Source organism: Montipora capricornis, chromosome 10 (genome assembly GCF_036669925.1).
Source record: "Montipora capricornis isolate CH-2021 chromosome 10, ASM3666992v2, whole genome shotgun sequence".
Lineage (NCBI taxonomy): Eukaryota > Metazoa > Cnidaria > Anthozoa > Scleractinia > Acroporidae > Montipora > Montipora capricornis.
The window spans coordinates 53,909,646-53,924,645 of record NC_090892.1 but is presented as its reverse complement, the minus strand read 5'-3'; the positions used below and the strand labels follow the sequence as shown (position 1 = coordinate 53,924,645).

The 15,000-nt window shown below is 38.5% G+C and overlaps 3 protein-coding genes across 4 annotated transcripts in view; 2 read left to right on the top strand and 1 right to left on the bottom strand.

Annotated features, from left to right (window-relative positions):
* Positions 1 to 2,769, top strand: part of LOC138018529 (lysophosphatidylcholine acyltransferase 2-like) — a 23,091-nt gene extending 20,322 nt beyond the window's left edge. For both annotated transcript variants that reach the window (XM_068865186.1, XM_068865187.1), the window contains exons 14-15: positions 1 to 101; positions 679 to 2,769. The exon at positions 1 to 101 is cut by the window's left edge and continues 44 nt beyond it. In XM_068865186.1, the coding sequence (XP_068721287.1) occupies positions 1 to 101; positions 679 to 815 (238 nt within the window). In that variant the 3' untranslated portion in view covers positions 816 to 2,769. The remainder of the gene's footprint in view (positions 102 to 678) is intronic.
* LOC138018530 (junctophilin-1-like) lies at positions 2,687 to 12,082 on the bottom strand. Its single transcript, XM_068865188.1, has 2 exons — positions 11,572 to 12,082; positions 2,687 to 7,091 (listed from the first exon to the last, which is right to left on the bottom strand). The coding sequence occupies exons 1-2, from the start codon at positions 11,945 to 11,947 to the stop codon at positions 6,301 to 6,303; spliced, it is 1,167 nt and encodes a 388-aa protein (XP_068721289.1). The 5' UTR covers positions 11,948 to 12,082; the 3' UTR covers positions 2,687 to 6,300.
* A 1,580-nt stretch (positions 12,083 to 13,662) lies between these two features.
* Positions 13,663 to 15,000, top strand: part of LOC138022050 (hydrocephalus-inducing protein homolog) — a 98,895-nt gene continuing 97,557 nt past the window's right edge. The window contains exon 1 of the mRNA XM_068869071.1: positions 13,663 to 13,754. The gene's annotated coding sequence lies outside the window, so the exon portion shown is untranslated. The remainder of the gene's footprint in view (positions 13,755 to 15,000) is intronic.

Genomic DNA, 15,000 nt, shown 5'->3' with positions numbered 1-15,000 from the left:
GCGTCACATCCTCCAGAGTGCTCACCCATCCATAACGGACCTGGATGTCAATTGTTTGTTTAATCAAGTAGATGTAAAGCGCAAAGGATCTGTGACATTTAGTAAGTATAGGATAGCTTTCATTGCTTTTTGCAAAGGTCTCTCTGGATGACGAGAAGAGAATTACTTGAGAACAATCTTGGGACTGCTTCAGCGATGAAAAAGTGATAATTCAAAGCCAAGGGAAATCATGTCGATAACTCATTTTTTTCCATCATTTTTAAATGTAATATTATTGTCACATGCCACACGCACACACTTACATACAAAAAAATTTACGTCATGTACTCGATAACCTCTGGTATGTCATTGCTCAGAAGTAGCTCTCTTCATTTTGTCCAGCTTGAGTCATATGCAGGGCTGTTCTGGCATTTGCTTAATTAATTAAGGGTGCCTGTCGGTATTGTATGGTTGGTCAATTATCATGTTGGTGTCACCTCGACCAATCAGAAGCAAAGTCTTAATTGTTTGCATGAGCATTACCTTACTCAGTGCCAGTACAAGGTTTTGTCTGAACTAATTTTGAAGGTTTCCACAACAAACAACGAATTGTATTTGCTGATTTAAGTTTGTTGAGGACAAGGCCTTTGGTTTATTAAAAGAAAAGGTCATTAATTTCCTTTCTTTCTTTCCTTTCAGACGAGTTTCATGAATTTGCAGTGTCCCACCCAGAATATGGAGCCCTGTTTATAAATCGTGAGGAAAATCAAACAGACTCCGCAAGTGCAAGCAGCAAACCACATCAGGGACACTTGCCGCATGAAGCTGAAGCTTAAAACACAAGACCTTTGGGCATTAATTTTACAGATTCAGGAAGGAGAAGGGGAAACTGACTTGTCATCTGGGATGTGAACCACTATTAAAATGAACATACATGTAGATTTTGTTGTCAGCTGTACAAACAAGGCAAATGATGTTCAAGGCCACAGGCCGAAATACTAAACAATTGTTAGGGATGGTGTTTTGTTAGAAGTGTGAATCATCATCATCATCAATTATGTTATTAATTGTGAAAACAAGGTAAGGTTTCCCATGATGGGAGATGACTACCCAATGGGCCATACCATACTGTTCATAACACAGATTAGACTATCAGTCAACTTTCTAGGGATCACAATCATGTATTGCACATTGGCATTGGATCGAAGTCCAAGCAAACTCTTTGTTTTGTAACTTTCTGGTTTTGGAATGTCATTTCATTGTGGCTGTTTTTAAGGCTGTGCATATTTTATTTAAATGGTATTTAATAGGGTCAGTGCATTTCAAAGATGAAGAATGTTGCTACTCTTGCAAGGGGTGTCTCAATCCATTCTCAATATCTGCAATCAATGAATATGATTCAATCAATATTCTAAGCAGACCTGCTGTAAGGCCTACAGGTCTTTAAGGGGAAAAAGCCTGGCCAACTGTTACTAAAAATTTTAATATCCCATGTTTCTGTATCAATATTATCTCCAGGTCATTTAAAATCTCATCATAATTATTTTTGTTGAATGACAGGGTGCAGGGTTGGCACATTGTTGAGAGGACCTGCCTCCTACCAATGTGGCCCAGGTTCGATTCCCGCACCTGGGGCCCGTTTCTTGAAAGTCCCGAAATCTTTTTGGGCCTGAAAAGCCATCTGTGAAAATTGCCAACCCCTTGTTTTGGAAAGCCAATCTTTTAACATGTTTTCAAATTAACTAAAAGAAAAATAACCGTGAAGTTTGACAAATTAAATGCTCTCCGTTCTTGAGTTACAAAGGGAATTGTGACACCCGAAAATGGCCCGTAAAGTTCCGGGACTTTTCGAGAAACGGCCCCCTGATGCCATAAGTGGGTTGAGTTTGAGTTAGTTCTCTACTCTGCTCCGAAGGTTTTTCTCCGGGTTCTCCAAAACCAGCACACAGCCGGCAGATCCCAGTGGGCTGTAAGCTGGGCTCCAAGGTCATACATGGCAACCAGAGGCTCCATAGTATGCTTTTGGTTCGATCTTGTTGAGCTGTGTTGTTGCTGTACTTGCAACGGCGATTAGCAAGACAGTTAAAGGGCCGCTGACAACCAGTGTCCTTTGCGCGCCTTTGTTGTTGTTATTATCCGGGCAATAGAATCGGCCGGTTTGCTTGAGAAACATCCCGTGAAGAAGAACTTCTGCGAATTCGCTGTTCGATTTGTTTTTTAACCAAACGCCTTCCTCCTTTCGTTCCGTAATCTTAAGGTTGAAGTAGTGAGCCAAATAACATGGCGCTTTTCCTTCCTCGGCGGACAAATAATGCCAAAAATACAATATTAATTTAAACATTAAGGAAAATATTAACAAAGTTTGAAGCTACTGGGCATCCAAAACACGACGATGTGAGGCGATGGAATTTGACTTTTCAAGAAATACTAGTTTCTGTATTACAGAAAATGGCGCCGATAGCTTGCACGCCTGCAAAGACTTGTGGTTGTCGGTGACCCTTTAATAATAATAATAATAATATTATTAAAATGAGTTAATGGCATGTGCGCTTTTACATGCCAGTTTGGAATGTGAAATAATTTCAAAATGACATTATTAAGGGGATAAAAATGGATAACACATTTGTTTTTCCCTCAAATGGTAGTTTCAATAAACCCAACATAAATCAAGGGGACCGAATGAATGACTGGTATACAGAAAGTCACATTGTTTCTTATGAAAATAGTTTTATTTCCATCACTTTGTAATTTACAGGTAATTGATACAAAAATAAAACCATCTTTGAAAGACGTAGTTGACCTTTTTCATTCTTATTTCCACAGTAAGGTAAAAATCCTAACTTTTAACATCGACTTCAGCACAGTTAAAAGGCCCGCAGAATGCTCCCTAATTTTTCAACACACGAGGCTTCAGTCCACAAAGCACCAAAGCGTAACCACCATGAATGGTAAAAAACACAAGACAAAGAATGCATCTGCTTTAGGAACCAGCTAGCTATTCCTGCTCTGCCAGCTCTCTTATTTTAGAGGTCACTGCACTTGCCTGTTGCTTATCTTCTACCTAGGTAACATACTGCTGATGTCATTATGCCCTGTCAGTGTGCAAACAATTCATGCATATGCTAATTGCCTGACCTTGCAACAGTTCAACATTTTAACATCCTTACTCTATTATCTTGTTGTGGTAGAATCAGTCATCTCTTCACTGAATATATTATAATGAATCTTTGTTTCCATCAAATTGCTTGGTTTTTTTTTCCTTAACACATGAAATTGTATCTAGAACACTGCAAATTGCCTTAAACAGTTGAAAGAACTTAGTAAAGCAAGCCACCCTCCTAATTATGCTTCATCTTTAAACCTTTATATCTCTAAAAAAACTAATGAGGTGACCCTCATTTCTTACTGCTGGACAGTGATAAGCTGGCTAAGCTAAAAGATTCTTCAAAGTTAAAAACAATTCTTGGAAATAGCCACCTTAAATTGTCCAATTGTGATGCTTATTTTGCCAAGAATTTCAACAGGTTTGCCTGCTGATCCTTCTCCGGCAATGAAAAAATGGGAGTTTTTAAGAAATTCGTTTTAGAGACATAAGCACTTAATGACAATGTAGGGATTACCCTGTTGCCATGGCAACAAGTTGCATCTCAATGTTGGGAACATCTTGTTAACGGTAACATAGCTGTTCGATGATACAGTGTTGTCCTTGTAAACAGAATATTCTTCTCACACACTGAAACGGTTTGAATGGAGGGGACCTGTTTAACCCATTGACACCTCAAATGCCCAAGGATGAGTCAAATCTCACTCCAAGAGGCCAGTGGGTTAATTAAGCCGTTTAAATTTCTATTTTTTAAACCAAACCTTGTCATGATAGATGTGTAACAAGAGAAGCCTTAGCAAACAAAAATCACTTTAATCATACACTGTAACCCTACCTATAGCTTAAAAGGGCAGTGTCATGGTTGTTGGTAAAAATCTGGAAAGCAAAGGAGACCTGTTTGTCGATGGCAAACGAAAATTAATGGCCATAGTTTCTTAAAACGGCTATCTTAGGTTACGCGTAGGCAAGATTAAAATGAATGCCAACTTGAAAACGTTGGGCTGAGTGTGGCTCATTTTTCTTTTGAAATTTAATCAATTTTTATTGCACTGCGGTGATCAAGAAGCTCTTTAAGAATGAAACCGTCACTGACAATTGATTTAGTAATTTTATGGTCGAAATAAGAGAGATAATTCCCATGATACTGCCCCTTTAAGACCGGCCACTCAATGGCTGACATTCTTCAAAGAAAGTGGCAATAGGTTTGGGCTCCCTGTGTTGGTTTTTGTCACTCAAGCCATCAATACCCTGATAGCTAAAATAATTTCATCTTCTATAAAATTAATTTGCCTTATAACTTCATTTAAAATCACCTCTTCCTTACATGTAACATGAAAGAGCTCAACCAGTTAAACTTCACAATGTTGTTAGTTTCTGAAGTTCTTTTCAGGTAAATGCTGATAGTATGTAAGTGATCATACAGAAGGGAGATTGCTACCTTGTTCTTCTTGATTCCATGATGTTGAAAAATAAAAAAAGACAACAAAAATAACTATGTTGGGTGAATAGTTTTATGCAAATTGCTTCTTTGGCTGCTGGTGCCAACTCTAGCAGTAAATGCCAACATAAGACATGGAAACCTGAAAGGTTTGCAATTCTACAATGAATTATTCTCTTTGGATCACGTTTACAATCCCCTACATGTCACACACACACACACACCTTGCACTCTCTAAGCGAGATTTTAAACCATGAAAATTACATCATACCTAAGAATAAATTATTGTTTACAATTTAAGTTATTTACAAATCTTACCCTGGCTAGCAAATCAATATTTACCAAAAAGAAACCTAGCTGCCAACAATGAAGCAACCCCAGGCCCAGCTTCTTTCAAGAAATCTCAATTCTGGTCAACTGTTTAAATTGTTTGCCAGACAGAAACAATGTCACTCTGTATAATGTTGAGACACTGTTCAAACAGCATTGAATGTACGTTTTGTTTAAGCCTTCCACTCCCAAGAGCAACACTTAATAGATTTTACCTGTCTATTTGTAATGTCAGATAATTATTAATGAGGGGGTGAAAGAGGGGTAATTCATTAAAATTAATTGTTTCAATAGATCTTACCAACTACAAAGTGACTTATCCAGTGTCCAATGGATAGACATCTATCTTTAAATGGCTGTGGCCCGGTTTGTTACTAGCAAACAAAATTGTCATGAAGTGCTTATTGGCCCTTTCTTGAAAGATGAAAACGTTTCAGAGATACAGGTACTCTGGGTGCTATGATTTACTAGTTATTTTTTGAGGTGCAATAAAAACAGTGAAGATGATCGATATTTCAAGTGATTAATTTTATGTTGACCAACCACAAACTACTGAAAACCAGATACTGGAATGTGGCTGGACAACAAGCAATAATTATCTGGAAAAAAATATGCATTCACAATGTGATCAAGGAACTAACACCAATTAATATCCCAAACTGTGCTAAATAAGAAAACTTGCAGCAAAATACCATAGAAAAAATGTCTTTCAAAGAAATGTACATTGTAACATTTTCCTTATTATTTTGTGACTGTAATTAATAATGCTTAAAACTACCATCACAGAGACTCTAAATCTATCCTTATCGCCTTATCGAGTAAATAAGGAACCCTTCAAATATATTCCTGAAATATCTGCCTTTCTTTTCTCTCTGGTGCCAGTTTTGATTGTGCAAATGTGCAACATATATAGTACCTTTGAACTTTTGACTTCAGCCTATTTTTTTTTAATACAGAATTGCAAAGTAGCACCAGGAAGAGTACCACACACATGCCCAACAGTGTATTACACACAAGAGAAGCAATAGGTGGGCTAGTTATTGCAAAAAGACTTTCTCACAGTATAAAAGGTTTTGAATGGGACTTAAGTGCCATGTTCCAAGCTAACATTGAAATTTTTATGCAATCACAAACAACAATAGCTTAATACTAAGTCTTTACATATTTTCATAAGGTTTCTCATTTGGTGGCATGCCATGAAGAAATCAAGTGCTTTACCAAGGTTGTTGTTGTTTTTTTGGAACCAACCATTTATTCTTCATACTGCATATGAAGCCAACAAACTGTGGAGAAGAGGGTGTTGCTCCAAATAGTTCCACACTACACTTTGCCGACAATGCTTCCTTAAAAGTTGCCAGAGCCACAGCAATATCATGCTCCCTAATTTATAGCAGAAAAGCACAGCTCTTCTGTTGAAACAGACTCAAAAACATACCATCAAATATCCAACCTAGGTTTTGTCCTTCGTTTTCGACATGATCCCTGTCACACGCTTTTGAGCTGTAGCAGCTGCAGCTACAGCATGCTCTGCAGCAGCCAATGCATCCACAGCTTTATCACGGGATGCTGCAGCTCTGGAAAGAGCAACCTGCGACTTTTGATCTGCTTTATCTGCTGCATCTTGAGCCCCCTCGCAAACTACCTGCAATCTCGGCTTGAATCGAGTCACAAGAGAAACCAAGGGACCTTTTTTTCTCACATCTGTAACTAATTCATCATGTCTCCACTCCCCCTCAAGCTTTGTTCCATCTGGATAAGTTGCCACACCCAAACCGTGACGCATGTTTTCACTCCACTCACCAACATAGCTAAACCCATCATTGTCCTCAATGATGCCATACCCATGACGTTTGTCATTCTTCCATTCCCCCTTGTATGTCTCTATCAAGCGATTATCAGCCCTTTCAATTTGTCCATTAGAATCAACAGTTTCGAGAGTGTAAGAACGTGCTGACCCACTCCCTGCTGTACTGTTCAGTGATCCATTTTCACTCGGAGATCTGGGAGACTGTGACTGGTTTTCAGAACCTTGAGAGGGTGTCTTGCGGTGACGTGTATTTGATCTAATGTTCTGACTACTACTAGTTGGTACCACACCATTAGATTTAAGGTTATCCACAGTAGACTGTCTAGAAATACAACGCTTGTAATGCCTTGTGGTGCTGCTTTCTCGTTTAACTTCTCCACTTCGAATGCCATAACCAGCGCGCATCCCTGTCTTCCATTGTCCGTAGTAATACCCTGAAATTTTGGTTGACAAGATTTGATTAAAAGTACTGTTTATAAACAATAATTTCAATATCAGCAGCATATGGAACCTGACTGACTTAAGCATAACTAGGTTATGAAAACAGGGTTTAAAGAGATGATCAAGCAGTAACTGGGAGGTTGACATGTTCTAAGAGAAAGCAAACAATAAAAAAACCCTTTTTTTTCTCTCTCTCTCAAAATCAATGGGACTAACCCAATGAGACTGAGGTACATTGGGCAGCACTAACTAATTTATTTCCAAGTTAGAATCTTAAAACCCACAAATACTAACTGCATTAACTGGCTCTTATACACAAGTGGCCAGCACACAGATTTGTACAAGGGCACAGCGTCTAAAATCCAAGCAATATTATTCTTAGGGGAACTTGGGAAGCTACAAAGCCCTTCTGTCTCCTTTTCTCCATACCTATTTGATTTTGACTACCTGTCATTTAGAGCAAACCTCTTGAAAAGACCCAATGGAGAGCCAGTCTACAAGCTATTACATTACCTGCATCTGTTCAGTCCCTCCACCGATAATTTCTCTGGTGAAAATATTTAATTTACCAGATGGGATAAGAGATCACTTTCCAGGACTCTTGAATTGACTTGAATTAACAGGTGGTGACGATATAAATTAATACAAAAACTCAATTTTGACCAATGCATTGCATCGTATGACTAGAGCAAACACCCCCACCACCACCCCCAGAGTAAAATACCCTTCAAACAAGCGTGTAATGTCCTTCCCTTCAACACACATTTAAAATTATGGTAATTCTCTACAACCTGACCTCACACTGACAAATATCTACAGCTTGTGAAAGTCCAATTTTCATTTAATTTAGTAACTTGAATTTCAATGCTATGAAAATTTTATTGCAGTTCAGGCAATTTTTTTGTGCATCCATCCACCTGATAATTAAAGGCAACAATTTCAAGAATTTTTATAGTAGGAAAAGCTTCAAAAGAAAGTTTAACTCTTATCTTGCCTCCCGCAGACAGGAAGTCTGAAGGGAGTTCCCAGGTAAGGTGTCCATCTTCTGCCCCTATTTTGGCTCAAACCTCTTGTCTGCAACGCAGCACTGTTAATTAAATAGGCACCCTATGTATAACGTAAACCTATGAGGTCTTTGAAAAAGACAATAGAGATCTAAAGGTGTCTTAACTCTAAAAAAAACTCAAAAGTGTCTGAAACAAGAAAAGGTTGAATACCATAGATATCTGTAGCAAGTGATAAGAAAGGTCACCCAACAATTAAGACACTAGTCTTTTTCAAATACAAAAGGAAGAGATTTACCCATACCTTCAGCATACACAAATGAGAAATTAATTACTGTGATGAATGTTGTCTCCATCATAAGCAACTCCACAAAAGAGGATAAATAAACAAGATCCAGAAAGGAAACCTTATTAGTTGTAAAGTATACTGGAATACAACAAGTAGACAAAAGGATTGATGTGTGGGACAAGACTAGACCTTAGTTTAATTATTTGATGTAATGAACAAAGAAAACACGTGTTACTCATTCCTCTTGCAAGAGAAGTTCATGGGCAACAGCAAATGTCTCAAAACATGTTTGCTTGGCAAGCACGTCAATTCTAGTTACCACCTTGAATTTTGCTGGCAAAAAAAGGTCCTGAGTATGGAATTAATTGCAAAATCACAAAAAAATTAAGATGTGGCCAAGTTAGTTGATCTTGAACTGTTTTATCCTGGAATGTTCTCTTTGACAGGGTGCCATGAAGTCTTATTAAATCACAAACTTAACTTGAAAGACTATTTTGTTGAGCTTGATACAGGCTATAATTGTAAATAACTATTATTAATCCATCAAACATAAGCAATGAGATAAGCTTTACCAGTGTGCTTCCATTGTTACATCTTCCATTTTACTATGTAAATCGCAGTGTAACATAATTTTCCTTTCAATCTAGCTCTCTGTTTTTGAGATCAAGTACTAAAGAGCAGACTGACAAATGAAAAAAATGCAATGGAAGTAAGCAGTCTTCTGTGGCATCTTTCACTTAGACAAACACTTTTGAACGAATTTCATTTTACAACTGTAGCACTACACATTATTTTATTGAAAGCTTTCCAAAAATCGTTTCTTTTTATCACCCTACCACATTCACCTCTTACACCATACATGTATGCATGAAATCATCAACAGTAAATAACAGTATTTAATAAAATGCTTTCATTGACACAAAAACTATTACATGAAAATGCATATCAATGAAATGTGACACAATTTAGCAACAAATGTTGTGACCACAAAAGACTGCACTCCTCTGTTACACAAAGCACAGATAAAAGGCCACATTAATTTTTTGGCTCTGCAGGTGATGATGGACCTGAGGTGAATGAAATTAGGAAAATGCTTGCTAAGGCATTTAACAGCACACCTTAAAGTTCTAACTGGTTGCTATAGTATCAATTAAGTGAGGAGTCCAAACAGTATAAAGCTGATTTTTTTTGCTTGCAAAATCACATGCATTAAGTTCACTGTGTAATCAATGGCAGAGGTCCTATAAACAACATGAATGAATGATCAAGAAGGCTTTTTACATTAAGGCAGTGGAGTGCACAGCTCTTTTTGGCTAACATTATCTCTTGTTAAAGACATGGCATTGACCAATGACTGCAATGGAAGCTTGCGGCTTTCAGAAGTTCAAACTCAATCAAGCTACAATTAACAAGATGTCACTCTTTACTTTGCTCAATGTTGCAAAAAATAGATTTATAGAACCTTACACGAAAACATATGCGCGATTTTCCAAAGGAAATGTGCAATAAGTTCTGCGAATGGAATTAAAACGCAAATGAGGAAAAAATCAGGCACAGCCTTGGCAACCACAACATCAATTATTAACAAGCTCTTTTCACCTCCGAGATTAAACGAAGAAGCTTGTAAAAAAGAAAATTGTATCACGCGCGAACAATTTCGAAGCCTTGAAATCAAATCCCTTGATTATTAACAAAGAACACATGTCCTGGGATGTCAACAAAGAACACATGGCTTTCTCGCTGTTGGACAAAGCTGCTTTCTGGATCCATCTGTGGGAGAAGAAAGCTCCCGAAAAAGTCACAGAGTGACCATTATAATGCAAAAATAAAAGATTCTTGATTTGAAATATGACATACCCTTATTCAAACACCACATACCGAACATGACAACACAATCTAATGGTTTATCTCACCAACCTACATTGTAGGCCCGCCTAAACATTCCCGGTTCGAGAAGTTTTGACGTTTGCTAGAACGTACGAAATTGAGAATACCTGCTCGTAGAGCAACCATTTAAAGACGAAAACGTCCAACGAGAACATCAACAGTCGTTTAGAGTGTCGACAGGTAGCCATTTTAGCAGAGACTACGATCACGGAGTTAAGAGTGTCTCTTGTGATCTGTTAATCAGTCACTTTCTTTTCAATGTTTGCCTATCTGGCTCGAACCTACAGTGTTAGGGTCGTCGTTGACAAATGAATTCTTTTACAACCTGATTTGTGATGGATATAATTGCAAAACCATATCAAAAGATTTGGGCGATTTCCAAAAATTACGCGGAACAGACAAGTTGACGAGCAGATCGGTTAGCACAGAATTAAACAGTTGTCAAATGCAGATATTTGAAATTCTGTCGAACAACTCGTGCATAAGATTTTTGCAGACAGAATGACCTTGTCAAGATGTGCGTTTCGCTTATAATAAGCCTTCCTATGGCATACAAAAAAAGTGTGAAAATGTTCTGATCTTTGTCCACACGACAGAGTTGAGTTGAGCAAATACGTAAACAACCAGCTCACACCAGTAAGTTCTGTCAACTGTGCTGAGCTCAAGTCTAACGTTTAATGTTTCGTCTCCAATAAAATAACAGCCAATGACATTTACAGATGTAATACTGTCTCAATATGCCCTGTTTTACCCTAGGTCGACAAGAATAACTAATACCTACGAAGTGTTAATTGCGAGGAAGACCGCGTTCAACTGCGTGAAGAATAAAATCAAATAAATGTATTCCGAAAACTACCAGCCAAAAATCACGACAGAGGTAACGTTCATCTTTCGCAAAATAAGCACAATCAGCCGGCATAATTCGCTCTTCAATACTATTCCGAAAAAGTACATGAGAACTGTTCAATTGGTTCTTTTCCTGCTAGCTTGTGTAACCTTCATCAAAATCCGGAAAAAAAGGAAATACAAATTTGAAAATGATAAAATCCGTTTAGCGTTCTATAATAAGAACACAAACGCCAAAAATTAAGTGACTATAGTAAAGCACATTGCTCGGGGCTAAGAGCAAGGGAAAACAACTCGTATGTCCCTCAAATAGAACCACACAGAAATGCATCTTGTCGAGCAACAAGCATCAACATTCAGCTGCGCGTACTCAAATCTGCAGGCAGATAAAGTAAAAAATCTGTTTTCTCCGCCACTTATCGCTAGTTTACTTTGACAAAAACTCACCTCCATCTGCATAGATCTCAATCCCGTAACCTTCCTGAAGCCCAGAGGTCCAACTTCCCTCGTAACGAGCCCCGCTTTGGGATTTCTGTATTCCATATCGCGCTTTGAAGCCTTCCTCCCACTCACCTTGATACGTCCATTTTCCCCTATACTCAACCCCGAGTCCGTGTCTGCGGCCACCGAGCCATTCACCTTCGAAGCGATGACCATTTGGCCAAACATAAACTCCGCTGAGTTCGAAACCGTTGTTCCAAGAACCTTCATAGCGAGCTTGTCCCTTTGGTCCCGTACAGATCCCATATCCGTGCGCTTTACTGTTCTTCCATTCTCCGCAGTAAGTTCCACCATCCTCAAAGTCAAAGCGACCACCGCTCATAATCAACCGCGGTAAGCATAGCTCGGTAGCAAGTAAAGTTTAAAGTCGTAAATTTACCGAGTCACAGATACAGTACTGCTTCGTTCGCATGCTTCACTTGACTGACTCAACATAGCCCAGTGTGATCATTCTCCTGGCCTCACGACACCGAGTGCGCATGCCCTGCACAAAAGCTGGCAAATCTCGGCAAATCTGGCAAGATCGGTCGGCAGAGACGTGTGTGAAAAACAGGAATCCTGAATCCGGAATCCGGAATCGCGAGAGAACCGGAACCCGGATCCACAGTATTCTGAATGCATAAAATGAGAAAACAAAAAAAACTCGAAAAACCAAACAAAACAGGCTTGAAAAATATTTTCTATGAAAAAAGAAAACAAACTATAAGGATGACAGAGCAAATTAGTCGTTGCTCTTTTTTTGTTCTGATGAACAGTAGCCATGCGCTCCCGCAGCTACTATTTAACAATTAGACCCGTAGCCCGCAAGGGCCACGGGTCAATAGCCCATGAGGCGAAGCCCGATTACCTATTTTGTTTGTTCATTCTTAAGCCAGTTAGCCCCTCTGAAATGAAAAGAAGCATAAATGAAACTGTGTTTAAGACTGATTCCGAATGCAAGTACATGTAACAGAAAACAGAACATTTTATGCTCTTTTTTCATACAGTGGAGCTCCCTCACGTGTAAGTGTAGATTGTAACAAGTAAAGTAGAAAACATTAGATCAGTAATTTGTAATTGCTAACTACATTGTCCAAGCCCCTGCTTTCTGGTAATGAGAACTAAGAAAAATTTCTTACTATGGTCACAGTGGTTTACGTCAATGCATTTTTGCGGATGACTAGGGACTTCCCTGTTCCATTTCCGATTCCGGAATGGTCTTTTCCACAAGCGCGAACAAAGCAAACGGTGTCATTTCGCGTTATATTACGGGCTAACATTGTATTTCAATCTAAACGCTCACACAGAGCGAAATTAAGTTTCATTAATTTTTTTGCGAAAGGAAAACAGATTGAGGGAGTAATGAAAAAAACTATATATGAAGCACAACTTTTAAAACTGAGAAGAGAATGTGTGAAGATTTTTGATGAAATGTGTACAATTTTATTGTCTTTGTGGAACGGCGATTTTACACACGAGTTATTTTTAGATTGATTTTCCCGCGAAACCAGACTTTTCCAGGCTAATCACAATTCTTGCATAAGAAATTATTACACATGGGATTGAGACTCTTCAATCCTGCAAGCTAAATCTTATTTACAGTGTAAGAACTCGTCTAATTATAACAATAGCTTGATCTGTGAAATTCACGACATAGATCTTGGCCCCTGGTAACGTGGAGTCTTGTACTTACCTGGGCTCCAACGGGCCTTGTTGCCAGGATCTCTGCGACATCGGTTCAGTTTTTCTTCAGCACTGCCGCTTTTGAAATCTTATCATGATTTGTGGTGGCAATATCTTTCGGGTACAATTTTTATTGTCTAAAGCAACCTTCATCATGCTTTACGACATGAAACTCTTTTCAGCAGCTTGTATTTATTCTAAGAATTCATTTATTAAACTGGGCACTCACCTGCGAATAAAACTAGACGAATCAGAAATAAAGGTTGGTGCCTGCGCCGACGTTAGGTTTAATAACCATAACTACCCGACATATCGTCGGCACGAGAAGGCATTTAGGTAACGTTTTTGATACATTTGATGGTGGGCCACAAACACAAAAAGCCGGTGGCGGAGATCAAAATTAGTCAGAAACTGTTGCCTAATTTTACCCCAGTTTAAAGATATGAGGCCTATAGCCTAAATAACAGGTGTGTCTGTAAACTTTCGCTTAATTGTATTGGCCCTGCACGGTGTTCTGTCATGATCAAATGGATTCGCCATTTCACCGAAAATTCATTAGTCCCGTTGTTTTGCGAGATCTCAAATTTAGAAGCATTTGATTCTACGATACCGCAAATTAACAATTTTAAAATTAAGAAGCTTTAACCCTTTAAGCCCCGAGGGGTTCCCCATTGACGAGTAAAATCGTCTGGCGTTAGACAGAGTAAAATCTATAAGTGCCATTTGGCACTATCGGGGCTGAAAGGGTTAACAATAAACTGAAGAAAGCATAGCTAAAATTAAAAAGTCTTCGAAACACTATTAGCCTAAGACGTAAACCATATTATTTCTAAAATTTAAATAATTCATCATACTCTCGTTGACATTTTCTTAATTTATTGCTGTCTCAGACCTCGTTTGATTGTTTAATATATGGCATCCTTATTCTTAAGAGGAAGCAAAAGCTGATCAAATGGATACCCGTAGAAATAAACAAAGTAGCTGTAAAAACTGATTTTTAAATAATATATTTAGAGCGAGTTTCAATTGAGTGTCGTAAAACCAAAACCAAAGTAATTACTTTGGCCAATCAAAAAGGAAGGAGACAATCCAGTAAACCAATCAAAACTTTAAGTACTGAATTACATGTAGCCGACACAAAGCGCGGGAAAATGTGCACGCGCGAGTCACGATTGGTTTTGGTTTCACTTCTGATTGGTTGGAAAACTTGGCGCGAGAAATTTGAACCAATCACTGAGTGAAGTAATCATAAACCAAAGTAATTATCTAATTACTTTCGACACGAGTCAATTGAAAACCGCTCTATTTATTCACGACTTTGGCACGAGAAGTGTCCCTACTGTGCTCTCATCAACGATAAAGTTTTGCGGTTTTTTTCTTTAGAGGCGTCACTGGTCCTTTACAAACGAGAATTTTAAGGATATTCCTGGTCGTTAAGGACTATATTAACGATCCTAAGTCAGTCCATGGCTAATAGCGCGGAAAAGGATGCGGTAGAATCAGTCGATAAAATCACTCACGGTAAACATAAGATGAGTCAAAAGATGTGGACACTAAAAATAATATGTTTGTCTTGAAATGCGTAAGTGTCTTTTGGACACGTCTTTGTTTTTGTGGGTAGTGAAAGTGTACACTACGCACTGCGTCATCGGTTTGCAAGTCCATGGTGGCAAGTAGGCGCATAAATCACGAAAGTCTAACGGAAGGGCGCTT